This window comes from Hemiscyllium ocellatum, chromosome 16 (assembly GCF_020745735.1).
Source record: "Hemiscyllium ocellatum isolate sHemOce1 chromosome 16, sHemOce1.pat.X.cur, whole genome shotgun sequence".
NCBI classification, from domain to species: Eukaryota; Metazoa; Chordata; class Chondrichthyes; order Orectolobiformes; family Hemiscylliidae; genus Hemiscyllium; species Hemiscyllium ocellatum.
Window position 1 is genome coordinate 87525218 of NC_083416.1, and position 23771 is coordinate 87548988.

The 23771-nt window shown below is 43.4% G+C and overlaps 1 protein-coding gene across 2 annotated transcripts in view; it reads left to right on the forward strand.

Moving 5' to 3' along the window:
• arap3 (ArfGAP with RhoGAP domain, ankyrin repeat and PH domain 3) overlaps window positions 1-23771 on the forward strand; it is a 344677-nt gene that overhangs the window by 145139 nt on the left and 175767 nt on the right. For both annotated transcript variants that reach the window (XM_060837460.1, XM_060837459.1), the window contains exons 3-4: window positions 20127-20363; window positions 21132-21201. In XM_060837460.1, coding sequence (XP_060693443.1) covers window positions 20127-20363; window positions 21132-21201 — 307 coding nt within the window. The remainder of the gene's footprint in view (window positions 1-20126; window positions 20364-21131; window positions 21202-23771) is intronic.

A 23771-nucleotide genomic window follows, 5' to 3' on the forward strand; every position in this document is an offset into this window, starting at 1 on the left:
CTTCAACACTTCTTCAAATTTGTGAGTCAAGCCATGCTGACTATCCCTAATGAGTCCATTCTTTAGCAAATGCTAGTAAATCATCTCCATGACAATCATTTTCAATAATTCCCCTGCCATTGATGTAAGGCTCACCAGCCAATAATTTCCTGGATTATCCCTGTTGGTCTTCTTAAACAAAGGAACAACACTCTATATTCTCCAGTCTTCTGGGACCATGCACACAGCTAAAGAAGATACAAAGGTCCCTGTCAATGCCCCAGCAATTTCCTCCCTTGCCTCCTCAATATCCTGGCATTGATCCCATCAAGCCTGGTTTTTCAAGAACTCCAACATCACCTCCTCCTACTATCAACATGCCCTAAAATATAAACAGATTCCTGGCAATCTTACCATCATCCACGTCTTTCTTCTTGATGAACACTGACGTAAAATACTCATGAAGTATCTCACCCACTTCCTCTGTCTCCACACATAAATGCTCTCCTTTGTCCTTGAGTGGACCAATTCTTTCCTTAGGAACCCTCTTGCTTCTAATATGTGAAAAAATATCTTTGAGAATAACTTGATCTGATTCTTAGGGAGAAAATAGTACAGGATGTGAAAGTGATCTGTTTGTACTTCCTGTCAAGAGTGTGGTGCTGGAAAAGCACAACAGGTCAGGCAGCATCCAAGGAGCAGGAAAATCGACATTTCGGGCAAAAAACCTTCATCCGGAATGATTTCAGATTCATTCCTGATGAAGCGCGTTTGCCCAAAATGTGATTTTCCTGCTCCTCGGATGCTGCCTGACCTGCTGTGCTTTTCCAGCACCACACTCTTGACTCTAATCTCCAGCATCTGCAGCCCTCACTTTCACCTGTTTGTGCTTCCTGTCAGGTTCTGTCTGAGCTGAATGGTTAGGATTCTGACAGTGACCTTTAGGATCTATAGGTCTCAAACACTGGCCCAGCCCAACATCTAAATCTGAATTTTCGTAGGACAACCATTTGGTTATTAAGTTCACAGTTTCATTGATCGTGACAAAAGAACAGTCTTTGATTAGAAATGGAATTGCTGGCCCTCAGATGATGTGAGGGTGACCACGATGATAGCCTGGAGGAATGATATGCGGGGATGTTTATTTTCGACTTTACTGCAGTCGGGATTTCACATGAAAACATGGGAACAGTCTGTCCTATTGATAGTAAGATTGAGAATCAGAGGGCACGGATTCAAGGTAATTGGCAAAGGAATATCAAGCAACTTGAGTGAAATATTTTCACACAACAAGCAGTTAGTAAATGCAATGCACAGATTGTGGGGTAGAAAGGTTCAACTTAGAAACTCAAAAGGGAATGAGATCATCTTCTGAACAGGAGCAATTTGCAGGGCTACAGGCAGAAAGCAGAGTAGAGGTTCTCAATGAATTACACCTCCCTGATCATCAATGAACTGAGAACCAGAGTACAGACTTTAAATAGTTTATAGAAGAAGCAAATGTGATGGGAAAAAGGAAACATTTTCAAACTGGGAGGAATTAGGGTATGGAATACACTGCCTGTGAATGTCATCAAGGTAGGTTCCATTGAGGCACGGAAGGCGCATTATTTATTTATATAGAAACAATGGGCAGTTTTATGGGCAAAAGGCAGGAGAGTGGCACTGAGTTGAAATGCTCAGAGCCAGTGCAGACATTGTGGGTTGAATGGCCTCCTTCTGCACTGGAACAGTTCTGGGTGATTCTATAATTCTGAGCCATGTAATAGATGATATTGTGAATTTGAGGGTGCTGTATCTTTTTGATCAATACCATTATTTTGAGCACATTTTAAGCATGAGATTTTCAAAAGAAGATTGAGAAAAAAACTTCCAATCAAAGCAATCTTGTTATGTTTTATCCACGAATTAAGATTTTTGATACTGTTCTGACAGAATCTACACCATTGTCAAAAGGAATTTCTGGTTTCCTTTCCAAATGTTTAACATTCTTCTGATGCTAGTGATCTGACTCATGTGACATCACATTTTGCAAAGCACAAATTCTTCACCAAACAGAACTCCAATTGATCAGTGGAACATTCTTGTGAAAGAACTCTGCATCCTTCCCACTGCTTTTATTCTCTGTTGAAAGCAGTCTTTCTTTTCAAAAACCTCACCCTCCTATATTTTAACTGTTTAGATTAGATTCCCTACAGTGTGGAAACAGGCCCTTCGGCCCAACAAGTCCACACCTACCCTCCGAAGAGTAACCTACCCCCTTTGACTAATGCACCTAACAACTATGGCCAATTCACCTGGCCTACACATCTTTGGAATATGGAAGGAAACCCACGCAGACACGAGGAGAATATGCAAACTCCACACAGACAACCTCCCAAGGCTAGAATCGAACCTGGGACTCTGGTCCTGTGAGGCACAATACTAACCATTGAGCCACCGTGCCGCCCAATATTTCCCTCCTCCTGCTGCCACCATCTACATTTCCTGATTACAGCATGCTCTGAATTAGTCTACATTAAAGATGCTGTATAATTGAAAGTTGTTGTTGCAACCCCGTTATTGTAGGTGTAAGCCATGTTCTGCTGAGCTCACAGTGAAACAAAGATTAAACAGGAACCTTGTTGATGCGAATCTTTCATAATGAGAAGAATGAATTCTTCCTCGAGAATACCCGTGCCAATTTGATTAATCCAGTTTATATGCATATTATAGTCATCTATGATTATTTTTGTAGTTTTCTTACAATTTCCTGCTTTAGGGGATCCGTAGTGTATTCCCACCAGGGACTTTCTTCCCTTGCTATTCTTTGTAGCTCCCTCCTTCCCCAGTACTGGTATCAATGTCCCATGAATTCAAACCCATTTCTCCCACACCAATCCTTGAGCCGTTGGTTTACCTCTTTAATCTTGTTGACCCTGTACCAATTAGCTCATGGCTCAGGGAGTAAGCCAGAGATTATCACCTTTATGCTTCTGCTTTTTTAAATTTAGCCCCTCGTGCTCATATTCCCTCAGTAGAACCTCTTTCCTCTTTCTATCCATATCGTAGCTACCTACATAGACAACAATAACTAGATCTTTTCACTCCCACTTCAAGTTCCTCTGCCTGAACCCAACCACCAGGCAGGCAACACAGCCCTTGGGTCTCTCAATCCGGGCCATGGAGAACAATATCAATTCCCCTCATTATATTATCTCCAATTACAACTACATTTCCCTTTTTTACTCCATCTTGAATGGCTCTCTGTACCACAGTGCTCAGCCTCCCTACAGCCCCCACTCTCATCCACACAGGGAGCAATAAACCTGTTAGTTAAGCTCAAGGTCTGAAGCTCCATCAGCACTACCTCCTGGATCCCTGATCCTGCCTCACTCATAGTCACACCAGCCTGTCCTTGACCAAATTTGAGGTAATTAATCAAAAGGATGTGAATGTCCCCGAAACAGGTTTTTTTAAGTTTCAAAAATATACTTTATGCATAAAAATATATTTATATATATACATAATCACTAAAACAGTTCTGTTCTGTATAGTAGCATACGAAGAAACAAAACAAACATTGGAGTTTGACTCTATCAAACAAACAAACTAATATCATATCTTACTTGTACAAAACTATATGTACATACATTTGAGGCACCGGGCTGTGGATAACTGGATGGACCCCTATTTAATAGAGCTGAGTCCATGAAAAGGTCTGTCATGATCTTATTGAATGGCAGAGCAGGTTCGATGGATAAGATGGTCTACTCCTGCTACTATTTCTTATGTTCTAATGTCCTTAACTTCAGCAGAAAGACCTTAGATGATCTTTCGCACTGCACCTTGATCTAAGCTTTAGCGTGTCCCTCAGCACATAATCTAAAACTTTGGAATGTGCCAGTCTGCAATACTTAGTCAAGGTCAGCTCCTTGCTCTGGCAGACCAACAAGTTTTGGGTAGGCCAAAGAACACCTTTCGCTGAGTTGATGATCCTCCAGATGTAGTTGATGTGTGTCCAAGGAATAGACCTTAGAGCACAGAGTCCCATGTTACAAGCTACTCAGGACGAATCTCTACAAAAACCTCTGCAACTTTCTGCAGACTCCCTTTGCAAAGGCACGTACCAGAAGGAGATACGTGACAGTCTCAATCCTGCTGCAGCAGCTTCATGGGCAGCGTGCAGTGGTGCAGTCCACTTGGGCGTCTCACCACCAGCCAAGCAATGTCTTGGTGCTCGATGGAAAATTCTGGTGATGAGGCATTCTGCCAAATGACTTTGACAGTCTGCTCAGCGAATAAGGAGAAAGTGAGGACTGCAGATGCTGGAGATCAGAGTTGAGAGTGTGTTGCTGGAAAAGCACAGCCAGTCAGGCAACATCCAAGGAGCAGAAGAATTGATGTTTCAGGCTGGAGCCCTTCATCAAGAATGAGGCCTTCTCCATTCCTGATGAAGTGCTCTGGCCTGAAACATCAATCTTCTTGCTCCTCGGATGCTGCCTGACCTGCTGTGCTCAGAGAATAACCCAATAGGATCCACCCTCTCCCTTTCCCTCAGCATCTGGAGAATGCTACGTGCTGACCACTTCCTGATGATTTTGTGGTCAAAGGTGTTTTCCTTTACAAATTTCTCCATGAAGGACAGGTGGCATGGAATGGTCTAATTACTTGGAACATTCTGCAGCAACAAAGCCAGTCACAGGTACAGGTACAGGCAGGACCTCAATATGGAGTGAAACTTGGTGTTTGTGTACCGAGAGTCTATGCACAGCTTAATGCAACCACACACAAAGGTGGCCATCAGGATATTGGCAGCATTTGGTACATTCTACCCTCACTTATTCAGAGTTTCGTACAAGTTGTCCTTGCGGACACGTTCCATCTTCGACCTCCAGATGAAGATTGCTTGAGTGACTACAACATCACAGGTTCTTGAAATGGGCCAGATCTACACCACACACAATATTGAGATTGCCTCACACCTGTTGACCAGGTTTTTACCTGCAATAGACAGGTACATCCAAAAGCCCAGCTTTTGCCTCACATTGGCAATACAGGCCTCCCCAGTTTTTAAGCACGCCCTGGCCCTCTGAACCATATCCTCAGCACCTTCAGATAATCTGTCCTGAAAATAAAGGGAATAAAGGATCAGTCAGTCAAGGTCCCAAAGAACATGGTCCCTGTCTTGTTTCAATTTACCTTGGCTCCTGAGACCAGTACAAATTGGTCACAGATGCTCATGAGTCTGTGGTCTGACAGCTAATCTGAGCAGAAACAACGTCCCAGGCTGCTGTGAGGTGAGGCTTGAAATTGCAAAGGGTCTGACACAAATTTTTAAATCCTCTCTGACCATAGAGAAGTACCAGTGGACTGGAGGATGGCTAATGTGGTTTCATATTTTAAGAAGGTTGGCAGAGATGAACCAGGAAATTACAGAACAGTGAGCATCACATCATTGATGGGGAAATAATGGAGAAGAGTCTGAAGGAATGAATTATTACCCACTTGGAAAGGAATGGGTTAATTAGGGGAAGTCAGAGGGAGATCATGCCTAACAAACTTGTTAGAATTTTTTAAAAATGTGATCTAGTGTGTGGATAAGGGAAGTGCAGTTGATGTATTTTATATGGATTTTAGCAAAGTTTTTGACAAGGTTCCACATGGGAGATTGATTGAGAAGTTTAAAGCACATAGTATTGTGGAAAATGTGATGAGATGCATCAGAAATTGGCTTAGTGATAGGACATAAAGGATAGAGTTACAGCACAGGGTAAAGATTCCTGCTAATTTAAACCAGACTCACAGTAAAGCTCACCTCGCACCGTAATCTGTTACATTTCGAGAGGCAAAGAACTATTCAAATACCACTGTCTAAAGAAAAGATTTTAACAATTTTAATTTTTAAGTCCAAACGAGAACATTAAACTGTAACTATTTATAACTCCTTTCTCTTAAACCTGTTCCTAACTCCCACTCTACAATACTGGTGCGATAACTTCCCTCTTAAATTTGCGACAAATCACTTTCAAACCCAGTTGTCATCTTCGGGTGTCGAACTTTCCCTGTAGATATCTCTAGGTTGGCTTTAGTGTTCTGCTGCGCAAATTTCTCATGGACAGGTACCTTCCGGCAAGCTAATCTGCTGGCTGTTATGTTGGTCTTTGCCAGCACCTTGCTGTTCTCCCCCTAACTGTTCAGAATGTCCAATTTTATATCCCAACACATCAGATCATTTCATTGGTTTGATGTCATCCAAAACAGTAAAATTCAAATTTGATTGGAATTTGGTATTTGGGGCATAATTTAAACTGATTGGCCAAATTTGAATTTGTTTTGTACCATGGCACTGCAGCTCCAGCCATTTGTATCAACCAAATGTTACACTTTTAAATCTTTCAGCGCATTCTGTGCCAGCCATAAATTTCAGCTCCCTTAAAGGTAAAGTACATGCCCACAACTTCATAACACCTCCTCCCTTAAGAAGAAATGAACCACCATAATGAAAAGATGGCTTCATTTTGTTTCTCTATTCCTGAACCACATTACCATGACATACATATAACATTAATCTAAGTTCATCTTAATTTCTTCCCTTATACATCAAAAACATTGAATAGATATCAGTCTCATCTAAACTTTATCAGTTAAATCCCCAATAACGCATCAGTGATTACATTCTTCAAATCTGCAACATGTACGATATGTAAATTAAAAGTCTGTAACATAAGACTCCTACAAAATAGTATTATATTCTTGACTTTAAAGCGTTCCAAGAATGTAAGAGGATTGTGATCCGTGTACACAACCATCTCCAGCACATTGTTCGTGATATATACATTAAAATGTTGTAAAATCAATACCAAACTCAATAGGTCTTTTTAGATCATAGAGTATTTCCTCTGGTGGATGTTGAGTTTCTTCAAAAATAACCAACTGGCAGTTCAATCCCAACATCATGTAAAGGGCCTTGTGAGGCAGCCGTGGTTTAGTAAGGAATTGGAGTCCCTTGTGAAAGGGAAGAAGGCGGCATGTGTAAAGATGAGGCGTGAAGGTTCAGTAGGGGCGATTGAGAGTTATAAGGTAGCCAGGAAGGAGCTAAAGAGGGAGCTAAGAAAAGCAAGAAGGGGACATGAAAAGTCTTTAGCTGGTAGGATTAGGGAAAACCCAAAGGCTTTCTATAGGTATGTCAAGAATAAAAGGATGACTAGGGTAGGTATCGGTCCAGTCAAGGATAGTAGTGGGAAGTTGTGTGTGGAGGCGGAGGAGATTGGAGAGACATTAAATCAGTACTTTTCATCAGTATTCACTCAGGAACAGGACACTGTTGCTGATGTGAATATGGAATCACAAATAATTAGAATGGATGCCCTGGAAATATGCAGGGAAGAGGTTTTGGGAATATTGGAAAGGATGAATATAGATAAGTCTCCTGGGCCTGATGGCATTTACCCCAGGATCCTATGGGAAGCTAGGGAGGAGATAGCAGAGCCATTGGCCTGGATTTTTATGTCGTCATTGTCAACGGGAATAGTACCAGAGGACTGGAGGATAGCGAATGTGGTCCCATTGTTCAAGAAAGGGAGTAGGGATAGCCCTAGTAACTATAGGCCAGTGAGTCTGACTTCAGTGGTGGGCAAAGTCTTAGAGAGAATGGTAAGGGATAAGATTTATGAACATCTGGGTAGGAATAACGTGATCAGGGATAGCCAGCATGGTTTTATGAAGGGCAGGTCGTGCCTCACAAACCTTATTGAGTTCTTTGAGAAGGTGACTATGGAAGTGGATGAGGGTAAAGCAGTAGATGTTGTGTATATGGATTTTAGTAAGGCGTTCGATAAGGTTCCCCATGGTAGGCTAATGCTAAAACTTCGGAGGTATGGCATTGAGGATACATTAGAGGTTTGGATTAGGAATTGGCTGGCTGGAAGGAGACAGAGGGTAGTAGTTGATGGATTATGTTCATCTTGGAGCGCAGTTACTAGCGGTGTACCACAAGGATCTGTTTTGGGACCATTGCTTTTTGTTATCTTTATAAATGATCTAGAGGAAGGACTTGAAAGCTGGGTAAGCAAGTTTGCGGATGACACGAAAGTCGGTGGAGTTGTGGATAATGAGGAAGGAAGTGGTAGGTTACAGCGGGATATAGATAAGTTGCAGAGCTGGGCGGAAATGTGGCAAATGGAATTCAATGTAGCTAAGTGCGAAGTCGTTCACTTTGGTAGGAATAACAAGATGATGGATTACTGGGCTAATGGTAGGCTACTTGGTAGTGTGGATGAGCAGAGGGATCTTGGTGTCTATGTACACAGATCTCTGAAAGTTGCCACCCAGGTAAATAGTGCTGTGAGGAAGGCATATGGTGTACTGGGCTTTATTGGCAGAGGAATTGAGTTCCGGAGTCCTGAGGTCATGTTGCAGTTGTATAAGACTCTGGTGAGGCCTCATCTGGAGTATTGTGTGCAGTTTTGGTCGCCATACTATAGGAAGGATGTGGAAGCTTTAGAACGAGTGCAGAGGAGGTTTACCAGGATGTTGCCTGGAATGGTAGGAAAATCTTATGAGGAAAGGCTGAGGCACTTGGGGCTGTTCTCATTGGAGAAGAGAAGGTTTAGGGGAGATCTGATAGAAGTGTATAAGATGATTAGGGGTTTAGATAGGGTAGATACTAAGAACCTTTTACCGCTAATGGAGTCAGGTGTTACTAGGGGACATAGCTTTAAATTAAGGGGTGGTAGGTATAGGACAGATGTTAGGGGTAGATTCTTCACACAGCGGGTTGTGAGTTCATGGAATGCCCTGCCCGTATCAGTGGTGAACTCTCCTTCTTTATGTTCATTTAAGCGGGCATTGGATAGGCATTTGGAAGTTATTGGGCTAGTATAGGTTAGGTAGGACTCGGTCGGCGCAACATCGAGGGCCGAAGGGCCTGTACTGCGCTGTATCCTTCTATGTTCTATGTTCTATGTTCTATCATCTTCCTGTAACAGTACAGCACCAATTCCCATGTCACAAGCATTGCTGGCAACTTTGAAGGTGTTTGTAAAGTTTGGTGTAGTTAAAACTGGTGCGGTGGTTAATATTGCTTTCAAATGGATGAATGCCTCCTGGCATTGTTCTGACCATTAAATCTTTGTTTTCCTCTTCAGCAAATCTGTTATCTGCCACTACACTGCTGAAGTTTGGAACAAACTTCTTATAGAGACTGCTTAGTCCCAAAAATCGAAGCACTTCTTTCTTCAAGGCTGGTCGTGGAAACTCCTCACTGGCCTTCATCTTTCCGTTATGTTTAGTCAACCTTCCATGACCCGAGTTATGTCCCAAGCACACACCACTGCTTTCACAAATGCAGTTTTGTTTAAGTTTGTTACCAGTTTTGTTTCTCATAGTCATTCAAAGAGCTCTGCCAACTGTACCATGTGATCTTTCCAGGATTTACTAAATATCACTACATCATCCAAATAGACTGCACAGTTTGTTAGCCAAGCCACAACTCTGTTCATGAGTCTGTGGAATGTAGTGGATCCATTCTTCATTCCAACAGGCATCACTTCGAAATGATACAGCCCATTTGGGGCTACAAATGCAGAAATTCCTTTCGCTGTCTCTGACAAAAGTTCCTGCCAGTAACCACACATTGAGTCCAACTTGGTGATGTAACTGGCTTAGCTATCCTTCTCGATACAGTCCTCCAACCTCAGTATTGGATATGAGTCCGATATTGTAATGGCGTTGACCTTCCAATAATCCACACAAAATCGTTGAGTCCCATGAGGTTTGAGAACTAAGACGATCAGCGAACTACACTCTGGCTCAGTTTGATAATATCCTCGTTGAACATGGCCTCCACCTCCTTCTGGACCTGCCTGACTTTGAAAGGATTAAGCCGATAGTGGTGTTGTTTTATCAGAACAGCATTCCCTACATCTACTTTATGTACAATATCATTAATCCTCCCCATCTGATTCCTACATATGTCCTCACATTGCAGTAACAAACCTTTCAACTGCGTTCTGTACACCTGAGACAGATAGTTTACTAACCTATCCCACTCATCAAGGACTTTCTCATTTTTTAACATATTTTGAGGCACATCAAAATCCGCACCATCTGGATTTGGTTCCTCACTCTGCGGGCAGTAACTAACAGCTGTTTATCCAGTTCTTTCAGATAATAACCCTCAGGAATATCCTCTGCATCCTTTTTGGAATACGCATCAACATGTATATCGTGCATTGTCTCCTCTCTCTGTTGCAAATCCATTAGCTTCTCAGGACTAAACACTTTTGTCTGACCGTCTGCCTGTTCAGAATTTTCTTTCATCATTACGTCAAATAGGGTGTCCACTAACTGAACCTCAACTCCTACCTTTTTCTCTTTAGTTTTTGCTTTGTGCTGTGACTTATGATAGTGGGATTTTGTTATTAAACAGTCTGTAAAATACCAGGATATTTCTGTTTTAACTTCTCAGTTTCTTGATCTTCCTTGAGTTTCTTCACAACAAGGAGTGTCATGCCCACCTTGGATCTGCTAAATTATTCCCAAGAACAAACTGAATTCCTGGAACTGACACTCTTGTCAATTACTCCCATTGTTACTTCCCCAGTCTGAGGTTGACACTCCAACCTAACCTTACATAGGGGAACACTAAATTTCTGTCCATCTATCCCACAAATGATCACTCTCTCGGGTAACAGGTCAGAACGAGTGCAAATTCACTCATCTCTTACTATTACAGACTGGTTAGATCCTGTATCTCTCAAAATTATAACTTCTTGTCCTTCTCCCCCTGCTCTTTCTGAGTAATCTTTAGTCACAGAAGTGAATTACTTCTAAAGATCAGGCACTAACTCTGTAGCCAGCCCCTGCCTAGGCTGTGTACTCTCCTGCAGCTCCTTGACTTTTCTTGGGGTTTCCTTTACTGCTTTCACTAATGTCACTGGCTTAGCTTCTTTTCCCACAGTGCCTTTCTTTAACGACCAGCACTGTGACTTTACATGTCCCACTTTACCACAGGGGAAACACCTGAGGCCTCTCACCTCCTTTCCAACCTCTTGGGCTTCTTTTTTAGCCCATGGTAAACACGTAACAGTGTTCTCTACTCTTTGTTTCTTGGTGTAGGATCTCCCCTTCTCCCAACTACTGTCCCTCACAGGACGAAATTCTAACCAGAAGCTTGTCTTAAGCACCAACATGTACTCATCTGCAAGTTCTGCTGCCCTTCTCACTTCCTGAACTTTCTGTTCATCCACATGAATTCTCACCATCTCTGGAAGTGAGTTTTTAAACTCCTCCAGCAGAATAATCTCTCTGAGAGCCTCATAGGTCTTCTCTACCTTTAAGGCCCGTACCCATTTATCAAAATGACTGTGTTTAATTCTTTCAAACTTAACATAAGTCTGACCTGGTTCCTTTTTTATGTTTCTGAACGATTGTCTATATGCTTGTTGTATCAATTCATAAGCACTTAAAATAGCCTGTTTGACCTTTTCATTGTCTCTTGATCCCTCACCTGACAGCACATCAAATACCTCACTCATTCTGCCAAACAGTTTAGTCTGAATTAGCATTACCCATGAATCCTTGGACCACACCATCTGCCTAGCCAATGTTTCAAATGAAATAAAGAAGGCTTCAACATCTTTCTTATCAAAATGTGTCAGAGTTTTGACATATTTGTATATATCTCTACCATCTCTTTTCACCTCCATCCTGTTAACTTGACTTTGCTGACTCTGTTGCAAATTCTCAAATTCAAAATTCTGTTTCTTTTTGCTTCGGTAAGAACCTTCTCTCTCTTTCTCTCTCCCTTTCTTCTCGCTCTTTTTGCTTACATAAGAACCTTCTCTCTCTTTCTTTATCTTCTAACTCCATTTTCCTCAACTGTAATTTAAGTTTTTCTAACTCTACCACACTTGTCTGTTTTTCTGACCCACATAAGTGTTTGAATAACTCCCCTACAATTTCAGCTTTATTTTTGTCCATGGTTAAACCCCAATCTAACTTCTTTGCTAATTCTAAAAGTTTGGCCTTTTTCTTTCCTTGCAAACATTCTTGGCAGATTTGAGAATCATCTTCAAACCCCAGAATCTCTTTAGCAATTTTAAGAACCATTTCTTTCACTTTTAATTTAACCAACCACAAGTAACCGAAATTAAACAAATTGTCTCAACTACATTTTATTTAAAGATTTTGGACACTAACCTGCAAGTATTTAAATCTACTGGGCATTTTTGTACCCCAAATCTACTCATATCTGTCCAAATCTCAGATTGGATCTGTCTAAACCTATCCAAATCACAAATCCGAGACCCAAACTGTTCAAATGCTGGCAATGATCCTCCAAGCTGTTATTCCACAGGGTAAACTCCTCTGCTAATTTAAACTAGACACAAAGTAAAGCTTACCTCGCACTGTAATTTGTTAAATTTCGGGAAGCAAAGAATTATCCCAAATACCACTATTTAAAAAAAATTTAACACTTTTAAGTCCAAAACAGAACATTAAACAAAAACTATTTATAATTCTTTCTCTTAAATCCATATCTACCTCCTACTCTACAATACTGGTCCGATGAATTCCCTCTTCAATTTATGGAAAATCACTTTCAAACCCAGTTGTCGCCTTCGGGTGTCGAACTTTCCCGCTAGGTTGGCTTGAGTGTTCAGCTGCACAAATTTCTTATGGACATGTACCTTTCAGCGAGCTATTCTGCTGGCTGTTATGTTGGTCTTTGCCAGCTCCTTGCTGTTCTCCCCCAACTGTTCAAAATGTCCGATCCTATATCCCAAAACAGTGGATTATTCCATTGGTTTGATTTTATCCAAAACAGTAAAATTCAAATTTGATTGGATTTTGGTATCTGGGACATAATTTAAACTGATTGGCTAAATTTGGATTTGTTTTGTACCATGGCACTGCAGCTCCAGCCATTTGTGTCAACCAAATGTTACACTTTTAAATCTTCCAGCGCACTCTGTGCCAGCCATAAATTTCAGCTCCCTTAAAGGTCAAGTACACGTCTACAACTTCATAACATTAGTGATAGAAGACAGTACGAGTGCTTGGAGGCCAGTGTCCATTGGTGTACCACAAGGATCAGTTCTGGGGCCCTTATTGTTTTCTATGTATAACATGATAGACATGAAAATCTGGGGTGAGAATGTGGCCATAGAAAGGCACAGCAGGTCAGGCAGAATCCGAGGTGTGGAAAAATCAGAAATGAGGTTTGTGGGCCAGGAGGCTGAAAGATAAATGGGAGGAGGGTTTTGGGGCTGGGGGGGAAGGTACCTGATAATGTGATAGGTAGATGAAGGTGGGGGAAACCTGACAGGTCAAAGAGGAGGGTGGAGTGGATAGATGGACTAGAAGATGGACAGGTCAAGAGGATGGTTCTGAGTTAGAGGCTTGGAACTGGGATAAGATGGGGGAGGGGAAATGAGAATACCGGTGAAATCCACATTGATCCAGGGTCCCAAGGTGGAGGATGAGGTGTTCTTCCTCCAGTCGTTGGCTGGTTTGGGATTGGTGATGAGGCCTGGGGGTCCTCGACATTCCAGAAGTTTCTTGTGTTAGAAGGGGAAGGTACCGGGAGTGGGTGTGTGCTGGTGGCGGGTCGTGGATCTGACAAGAGAGTCGTGGAGGGAATGGTCTCTCTGAAATGCACGTAAGAGTGGGGCGGGAAATATATCCCTAGTTTTGAGGTCAGTTTGTAGGTAGTGGAATTGGCAGAAGATGATGCAATGTATCCAGAGGTTGGTGGGGTGGAAGGTGAATATCAGGGGCATTCTGTTCTTGTTGTGAGTGGAGTTGTGGGGTTCAAGGATGGAGGTGCTGGAAGTGAAGGAGATGTGCTGGAGGGCATCATCAACCACTTGGGAGGGGAAATTGCAGTCTTTGAAGAAGGAGGCCATCTGGGTTGTTCTCTGGTGGAATTGGTCATCTTATGAGCAGGTGGAGGCGGAGGAATTGGGAATAAGGGATGGCATTTTACAGGACGTAGGATGGGGAGGAGGTGTGGTCTAGGTAACTGTGGGAATCAGTGGGCTTGTAGTAGATATCCATGGTTAGTCGGTCACTGGAGATGGAGATGGCGTGGTCTAGGAAAGGATTGGAGGTGTCTGAGATGGTTCAGGTGAATTCGAGATCAGGGTGAAAGATGTTTGTGAATTTGATGAACTGTTTAACCTCCTGGTGGGCACATGAGGTAGCGCCAATACAGTCATCAATGTTGCAGAGGGAAAGGCGGGGAATGGTGCCAGTGTAGCTGTGGAAGATGGACTGTTCTATGGACCTGACAAAAAGGCAGGCACAGCTGAGGCCCATATGGGTGGTTCAAGCTACCCCTTTGGTTTGGTGGAAGTGGAAGGATTGGAAGGAGAAATTGTTGAGGGTGAGGACCAGTTCAACCAGGTAGATGAGAGTGTCAGTGGAAGAGTACTGGTTGGGACGGCGTGAGAGGAAAAAATGGAGGATTTGGAGGCCCTGGCCATGGCGGATAGATATGTACAGAATCTGTGTGTCCATGGTGAAGATAAAGCGTAGGGGACCAGGGAAACACAAATCCTGGAGGAGGTAAAGGCGGTAGGCAGTGTCCTGAATATATGTGAGGAGTTCCTCGAATAAGGGGGACAGAACGGTGTCAAGGTATACAGGGACGAGTTCAGTGGGACAGGAGCAGGCTGAGACAATGGGTCGGCCAGGGCAGTCAGATTTGTGAATCTAGGGTAGGAGGTAGAATTGGGTGGTGGGGTTTTGCAGACAATGAGGTTGGAGGCTGTCAGTGGAACATCCGCTGAGGTGATGGGGTTGTGTATAGTCTTGGAGATGGTGGTTTGGTGATGGGAGGTGAGGTTGTGGTCAAGGGGGCAGTAGGAGGAGGTGGCTGCAAATTGGCACCTGGCTTCAGCAATATAGAGGTCAGTGCGCTAAACTACCACCACCATGCCCCCCCCGCTGTTTTGATGGAGAGGTTGGGGTTGGAGCAGAGGGAGCGGAGGGCTGAGTGTTACGAGGGTGAAAGGTTGGAATGGGTGAGGCAGGTGAGCAGGTTAAGGCGGTCTATGCTATGGCCAGTTAGAAATGAAGAGGTCAAGGGTGGGTAACAGACCTGTACAGGGTGTCCAGGTGGATGGGGTGTGTTGAAAGCAGGAGAAGGGTTCCTCAGTGGGTGAGCGGGAGGCAGAGGCAGTAAAAGAAATGTTCAAGGTCACAACGCGAGTCAAACACATTAATATGGGAGTGTATTGGGATGAAGGTAAGGCCTTTGCTGAAGACTGATCATCTGTCCTCAGTGAGGGGCAAGTCTGGGGGAATGGTATAAACATGGCAGGGCTGGGAGCTAGGACCTGGTGTGGGGCTGGAGTTGGGGGTGGGGATATGCGGAGGCTGCTACTTGAGTGGGTGTGGTTACAGAGCAGGAAGTGATGTCCCCAATAGAAGTACACTCACCATAGGGGCGGATCTGGGGCCTACGGCAGTGCCCACTGGGGCGGAAGTGATGTAATGTGTGACGTCAGCGCCGTTGCCAGCTGAGTTCCGGTGGGTGGTGTCACTGATGGCAGAAGTGACATCAGCAATGTAGTCATCTGTGTTCCTGTGAATGGCACCTCTTGGGGGGGAAGTGATGTGCAAGGTAGTATCACGTCGGTACTGATGGAGGTGGATGCTGCAGAGGCAGTCGTCTTCCCGGTGACCGCAGAGGTGGGTGTCTGGATAGCGATCACTGAGGTGATGTGGTCAGCAATGGCTGCGGTCTGTGGAGTGCTGGGGGAGGAAGTGACGTCCTCATTCTCCACAGGAGAAGATTCTGGAATGGTCGTGGACCACCCCGTCCTCACTTTCCACCCCCGCCAACCTACAGATACATCACATCATCCTCCGCCAACAGCACTACAAACAGACCCCATCATGAGGGATATATTTCCCTCCCCACCCTAATCTGCGTTCCGGAGAGACCATTCCTTCTGCAACTCCCTCATCAGATCCATGCCCCCCACCAGCTCACATCCCATTCTCAGCACCTTCTCCTGCCAACTCAAGGAGTGCAAAATCTGTGCCCACACTGCCCTCCTAACCTCCATCCAAGGCCCCAAAGGATCCTTCCACATCTGACAGAAATTTACCTGTACTTCCATACACATCATCTACTATATCTGTTGCACTTGATGAGGTCTTCTCTATATTGGGTAGACAGGATGCCAACTTGCAAATTTTAGAGAGCATCTCTGGGGACACCCACACCAACCAACCCCACCACCCTGTGGCCAAACAGTTTAACTTCCCCTCCCACTCCACCAAGGATATGCAGGTCCTGGGCCTCCTCCATCATTAAACCCTAACCACCCAATGCTTGGAGGAAGAATGCCTCATCTTCCATCTTGGCACCCTGGAACCAAAGGGGATCAATGTGGATTTCACCAGTTTTGTCATTTCCCCTCCCCCCAATCTTAGCCCAGTCCCAAGCCTCCAACTTGGCACCCGCCCTCTTGAACTGTCCATCTTCCTTCCCACCTATCTGCTCCACAGTCCTCTCAGACCTATCACCTTCTCCCTCACCTTCAGCTACCTGTTGCATTCCCAGCTATCTTCCCCCCAACCCCATCCCCCTCCCTTTTATCTCTCAGCCCCCTTGGCCCACAAGCCTCATTCCTGATGAAGGACTTCTGCCTGAAACATTGATTCTTCTGCTCCTCAGATGCTGCCTGACCGGCGGTGCTTTTCCAGCACCACACTCTCAATCTGAGCTCAGCATCTGCAGTCCTCATTTTCTTGCATGAAAATCTGGGGATAATGTTAAGCAATTTTGCAGTCAACACAAGATTGGTAGAGTGGCTAATAGTGAATGAGATAGTTAACACTACAGGAAGATGTAGGTGGGTTGGTCAGATGGTCAGACCAGTGACAGATGATATTTAACCCTGATAAGTATGAGATGATGCACTTTGGTGGAAGAATCAAGATGAGGGAGTATTTAGTGAATGGCAGAACATTGGATAGCTCAAAGGAACAGAGGGATCTTAGGTAATTGTTCATAGATCCCTGGAGTCAGCAGAGCATGTGAATAGGATAGTAAAGAAGGCATATGGATTACTTTCATCAGTTGTGGCATAGAGTATAAGTACAAAGAGGTAATGTTGCAGTTGTACAGAGCATTGGTTAGGCCACAGCTGGAGTCCTGTATGAAGTTCTGGTCACCTCATTCCAGGAAGGATATAACAGCACTGGAGGGGGTACAGAGAAGGTTCACTAGGGATATTGCCTGAGATTTAGAAATTGAGCTATAAGGAGAGACTAAGTAGGCTTGGATTGTTTCCTTTAGAGCAGCGGAGAAAGAAGCGGGGACATGGTTGAAGTATTTAACATAATGAGGGATATGGACAGGGTGAATAGAAAGCAGTTGCTTCCCTTGGTTGAGGGGTCAATCATGAGCGAACATAGATTTAGAGTGAGGGGTAGGAGATTCAGAAAGGATTTGGGAAAACGTCTTTTTCACTCAGAGAGTGTGAGAATCTAGAATGCACTGCCTGGGAAGGGAGTGAACGCCTGAAACCTTACAACCTTTAAAAAATATTTGGGTGAGTCTTCAAATATATAACATTCAAAGATATGGGAAAGTTCAGGAAATTGGGATTAGCACCGGTAGTATTTATTTTGGTGCAGACTCCCTGCACCAAAGAACCTTTTCTGTACTGTATGACTTTTTGAGCCATCCATGTACAGAGATGCTTTGATATGCAGGCCTCTGCGGTCTAGAATAGTCACCCCTCTCAGGCTTGCATTCTTCCTAATGGCAAAGGACTCTATGCAACACAGAAACAGGGCAGGAGAGAGTTGGCAGACCTATCTGACCCCGGATCTGATTGGGAAACTTTCTGATTCTCACACATTGATTGAGACTGCACTAATGATGTTGGTGTAGAGCAGCCAGATCCAATTGCATATTCCCTCTCCAAAGCCCATTTTGGACAGCATGTTCTACATGTAGGTGTGTGATATGCCATCAAAGACCTTCTCCTGGTCCAGGCTGATGAAGCAGGCATCCACCCACTTATCTTACACATAGGTGATTGTATCTCTGAAGAGCACAAAGTCTCAGTGACCTTTCTGCCAGGTACAGCACAGGTTTGGTTGGGGTAGATCCTAGAGCAGACCTGACCTGGCTGGTGTTGACCTTAGACAGAATATTGTAGTCTGCATTCAGCAGTAATATTGGCTGCCAATTTCTAATATCCTTCCTCTCTGCCTTCTGCTGGTAGATGAGAATGATGTTACTTTCCTCATGAATTTTCACATGCTCCCTGCCAGAAGCATATTAACATACTCCTCCAGCAAGTTCTGGCCAATCAAGTCCTATAGAGCAGAATAGAACTCGGCTAGTAAGCCATCACTTCCAGGAGTTTATTCTTTTCTAAGGATTCAAGGGCCTTGATCAGCTCATCCCAAGATAACAACTGGCCCCGTCTCTCCCGTGAGAGAGGACAGGAATAACTGAGAGGCCATGTTGTCTGTTGGTTCCATTTCATACAGTCTGGCATAAAAGAATTTGCTGATTCTCAGGATGTCAGACTGAGATGATGTTACTGAGTCATCATCTTCCTTCAGGCCACTGAACTCAGAGATCTTCCTGTGAACCTTCGAGAACAAATAACACAAACACGTCTCATTCTGCTCCATAATGCAAATCCTGGGCCAGAACATTATCGTGGAGGCCACCAGGCCAAAAGAGTGAGGCTTGCTGGCTTCTTACCTCCTGGAGATCTTCTGTGACATTGACGCTCATTGCCTTCAGTAGGAGTAGATTTATTCATGCTTTTCTGAAGTTTAGACAGTTTTCCCCATCTCTCTCTTGTTCTCCAAATGCCTTTAAGGATAAAGAACCCTTGAAGTTCCCTTTAACTGTTTACCACTAGTCCAATGGAGACTCAAAGAGGAGTGTAACGGTTCTCCAACATATGTAATCCCTTTTGAACTCCTCAATGTTTTCAGGGGTCAACAGTTTTGTATTCAACTTCCACGTTCCCTTGCCAGCCCACTGGTCATCCTGTAGGTGACAGTCGGCCAGCAGGAGGCAGTGGTCAGAGAAGAACACCGGTTTGACATTGATGGATCTGACTGAGAACGTTCAGGACACAAACAGGTAATCTATCCTTGAGTGGATAGACCCGCCTGCCCGTGACCAGGTGTATCTACGCTGCACTCCGTCTGCAGGGGTGCTGAAGAGTCATGCGGCTTGGTGACTTTAACCGTTTCCATCAGGAATCTGGATGTTGCATCCAGTTTACTATACTCCCCACCGGATCGTCCATCTGCATCAGTTATACAGTTGAAGTCTCCAGCCAGAATGACCGGCCTGGACATAGCCAGCAATAGTGAAAGCTGCTGCAGGACAACCAACGTTCCCTCTTTCCTGCTGGGGCCTACACATTCATTAGTCTCAGGAGCAGGCAAGTGGGATTAGCTTAGTTTGGAATCATGTTCAGCATGGACTGATTGGGCCAAAGGATCTGTTTCTGTGCTATATGACTATAAGACCCTATGGCAGTGGGTGCTGAATCTTCAAATATTTTTAAAGCAAAGTTTGGTGGATTCTTAATTAACAAGAGGAATGAAAGATTATTGAGATATGCAGGAATGTAGAGTTGAGATTAAAATCAATCTTTTTGAATGGTGGAGCAGGCTCAAAAGGCTGCAGTAGGATGGGCGGGACTGAGTGTGGGTGGGAAGACAGACATTGGGCATTTTTTGAGTCACCTCCATATGTTGACCCACCCCCAGCAGTTATAAATTCAGCCATGATCTTTATTCAATTTCCTAGAGCCTCCAATACAATAGTAGAGGATTAGTAACTGCTAATTGAAGATCATTTCTCCAGACCGCTTGTGTTGCCTCTCGGTAGCCGGTACTCAGTACCCGATGCCTGATGTCCAATAGTTGGCATCCAGTGCATAGTGCTTAGTGACCAATGCCCAGTGCCACATTCCTAGACTTACGTGTGCTGGTAGCTCACAGGCTTTGTTCACCACACATTGCTGACTTAGAAATGTGCATTGTAAATCTGTCATTACATCCCTCATTGTCTTTTTTAGTCCAACCATATCAGTTCAGTTTGACTAAAAATGAATGTTCTTCAGATTTTTCATCCTCTATCTGTTGATATTCTTCCACAGGCATTATGAAATGGACTCTGCCCAGAAATTATTTCAGATGAAAGGTGACAACACAATGGCTTATTCTACAATAGGGGCGATTCGAACAGACAGCCCCAGCACCATTGAACCTTCGATGTATTTCACCGAAGACTCTGAAGATGATCAAACAATATCACCCTACGCAAGCTTCCATGCTGCACCTGAGCAAGGAAAAAGCATGAAATGTGATTGGTTAGAGAAACTCTCACCACAAGGGTAAGAATAATGAACCAATGCCTTTAGATTTTGCTTTTCAACATCCAGTATGTCCCTGGCATTGCCAAGCTTATTTGAAACTTGGAGAGGCAAACAGAAAGCTATGATTGTTCATTGGGTTAATGTTGTAATGCAGATGAGAATATTACCGGTTTTGATCTTTGGCTTTTTTGAAACCAAAAGTAAGGGATTGAGTTGTTACAATGGGGCAACACTTTATTAAAACAGAAAATCTGCCTCCTAGTTATTGTTTAAGGATTATTGTTGGATATTTACTGTGGAGCTTGGATAAACACAGGTTTTGCTTTGTGACAGCTGCTCCTAATTAAATGGGGTGTCTTCACACACACAGTTATGAAGGAACATTTCAGTGAGACTTAAAATGAGACATAGATTTGACATTTGAACCAAACTAACCCAGCCTGAATCAACATAATAAGTGAAGCAACTTAAATTGTGCAAGAGACAACTTTCATCCAACAAGGAAAATGCTGGAACTTTCCAGAAGATCCAACAGCAACTTTGGAGAAAGAAAGCACTAACATTTCAGAGCAGTGGCCTTTCATCAGAATCTGAAACATTACCTCTCTTCCTCTCTCCAGAGTATTTCCAGCATTTTTTGTTTTTATTTCAGACTCTACTTCATTTTTCTTTGGGTTAAACTTTATACTGTTGTTGGCCTTAAATCAATCTCACCTCAAACTGAGAGTACTATATCACCTGTGTATGAAGTATTCTTAATGAAAACTTGTGTTTTTTTTGGGTTAGAAGTTGCGTATTCCAAAGACGTTACGTGAAATTTGATGGGAAGTGCCTGATGTATTTCGGCAATGAAAAGGTAAGAGAGCCACAGACACAAGAGTTTGTAACAGTTACATTGTTTGTCGGAGGGAGTTTTGCTGAAAGGAATTGTTCAGAGAATCAGGAAATAAGAGTTATAACCATGGCACAAATACACTTTCCCTTTGAGCGCATCACCCAGCTGGAACTTTGTGATTAGTGATTACCTTCAGCTTTCAGTTGAGGACCAATGGTGTCCAAATCGAAACAGACATGTTATGAACCATGAACTGCAGATAAAACCAGGCACCGCTTGGAGTGAAATTCATGTTATTTTGAGTCATTCAGTAATAAAGCTGAATTTAACTTTTAAAGGAAATGTCAAAATAGACCGATGTGCAGGAAATGCTGTTCTATTGTCCATCACTTTAATGAAACACCATCACGCCATCTTCAGTGAGTGTGTTCTAACAATCTCAGTAAGAAAGGAACAATGAAATTAACATCCAATAGTAATTAATTGAAAACCAACAGAAAACATTTTAATTTGGGAAATGAGAGATTGATCAAAATTTGTTCAGAGCTCAGGTGATGTCTCGGAGTTACTGAAGATTCCTAAAGTGCAGGGATAAGAAGAAAGAAACAGGGATTAGTTTGGAAATTCCAAATAGAAAGACTTAAGCCACTGAAGTCCCCACTACCAAATATTCAGTTCGGATTTTGCTGGAACATTGAGCTATAGATTACATTACAATCTTAATTCAAACATGGTGAAATGTATTGTATTCCAAAGGTGAGGAGGGAGTGATTAGTCTTGATATCAAGGTAAGATTTGAACTCATGTGGCAGCAAGGAGCCAAGCAAAACTGAACTGCAGTGCAAGTACCCATTTTCTTTGAGAATTTTATTTTACTTACTCATGGGGAATGGACATCATCACTTAAGCCAGTATTTATTGCCCATCCCTCGTTACCTTTGAGAAGATGTTAGTGAGCTACCTTCTTAAACTACGATGTGGAGGTGCCGGTGTTGGAGTGGGTGTACAATGTTAAAAGTCACACAACGTTGGGTTATAGTCCAACAGGTTTATTTGGAAGCACTAGCTTTCGGAGCGCTGCTCCTTCATCTGCTAATTAATAAAAGAGCAGCACTCAAAAAGCTAGTGCTTCCAAATAAACCTGTTGGACTATAACCTGGTGTTAGGTGATTTTTAACTTATTAAAATACTACAGTCCTCGTGCTGTACGTTGACCCACAATACCATTCGAGAGTAATTTCCAAGATCTTGACCCAGCAACACTGAAGGAATGATGATATATTTCCAAGTCAGGATGGTGAGTGGCTTGGAGGAGAACTTGTAGGTGGTCATGTACCCATGGCACTGCTGCACTTGTTCTATATGGTGGTAGGTGTTGCAGGTTTGAAAGGTTTTGTTGAAGTAGTCTTTGTGATTTGCTGCAATCCATCTTATGGATGATGTACAGTGCTACAGAACACTGGCGGTCGGAGGGTGAATGCATAAAAGTGATAAATGACGTGGCAATTAAAGAACCTGCTTTGTCCGGGATAATGTTGGCATGATGATGGCTGAGTGGAGATGTAGCTGAGCTGGAAATCCTAAATTTCAGACCCAGCTCCATTGTGCTGGAAATGTAAACTATTCAAAGGGAAAAGTTGCTGTAAGTGCTCCTGGAGTGAGAGGTGTAAGTGACTTACCCTGTGAAGGAGGGGCTCCATAATACACCGCTGATTGGGCTTTAAAAAGGAAACTAAGTAGGTGATAGAACAGTTACAGTACACAGGCAAACCTACTCCTGGTCAGGGTACAGCATTGTACAGTGTGTGTGTGTCTCTTGTGTGTTGCACCAACCTGACACAGCCACTACTGGACAATCATGGAATCACACAGTACAGTTTCAGCCCATTAAATCTGTACACTACTACCTACACTTCATCTCACATTCCTGTACTTGCCTTGCAGACTTGAATGTTATGATATTTCAAGAGCTCATTCAAGTATTTTTTGTTTTGAGGTTTCCCACCTCAACTAACCTCACAGGCAATACAATCCACAGCCTCACACCCCTCTGCAAGAAAAATATTTTCCTCAAATCCCCTCTAAACTCCTGCCTTTCACCTTCAAGTTATGCCATCTTATCCTTGACCTTTGACTTACTGAAACAGCTACTTCTACTTACCCTGTCCATGCTCCTCATAATCTTACACACCTCTGTCAGGTCCCCCCTCAACCTTCTCTGATCTAAAGAAAACAACCAGAGCTTATTCAGCTTCTCTTCATTGCTGCACTGCTTCATTGCAGGCAACACCCAGGTGAATCACCTCTGCACCCCCTCCAGTGCAATCGCATTCTTCCTATAATGTGGAGATGAGAAACTCAGTACTCCAGTTATGGCCAAACCAAAGTTTTGTAACCTCCATGTTATTATCATTGGACAACTTTTGATAGTGACACCTTTGAACACTAAGGGAGCTGAATGTTAAAATTGTTGAACAATGAGGGGCAATGGTGGCACAACTATCCAAAGCCATGTTTACACAATGTGCCACCTGCTTCCATATGGTGCAGTAGGCTCTCAGCACAGAGCTTCATCCAAGGAGCCTTGTGTA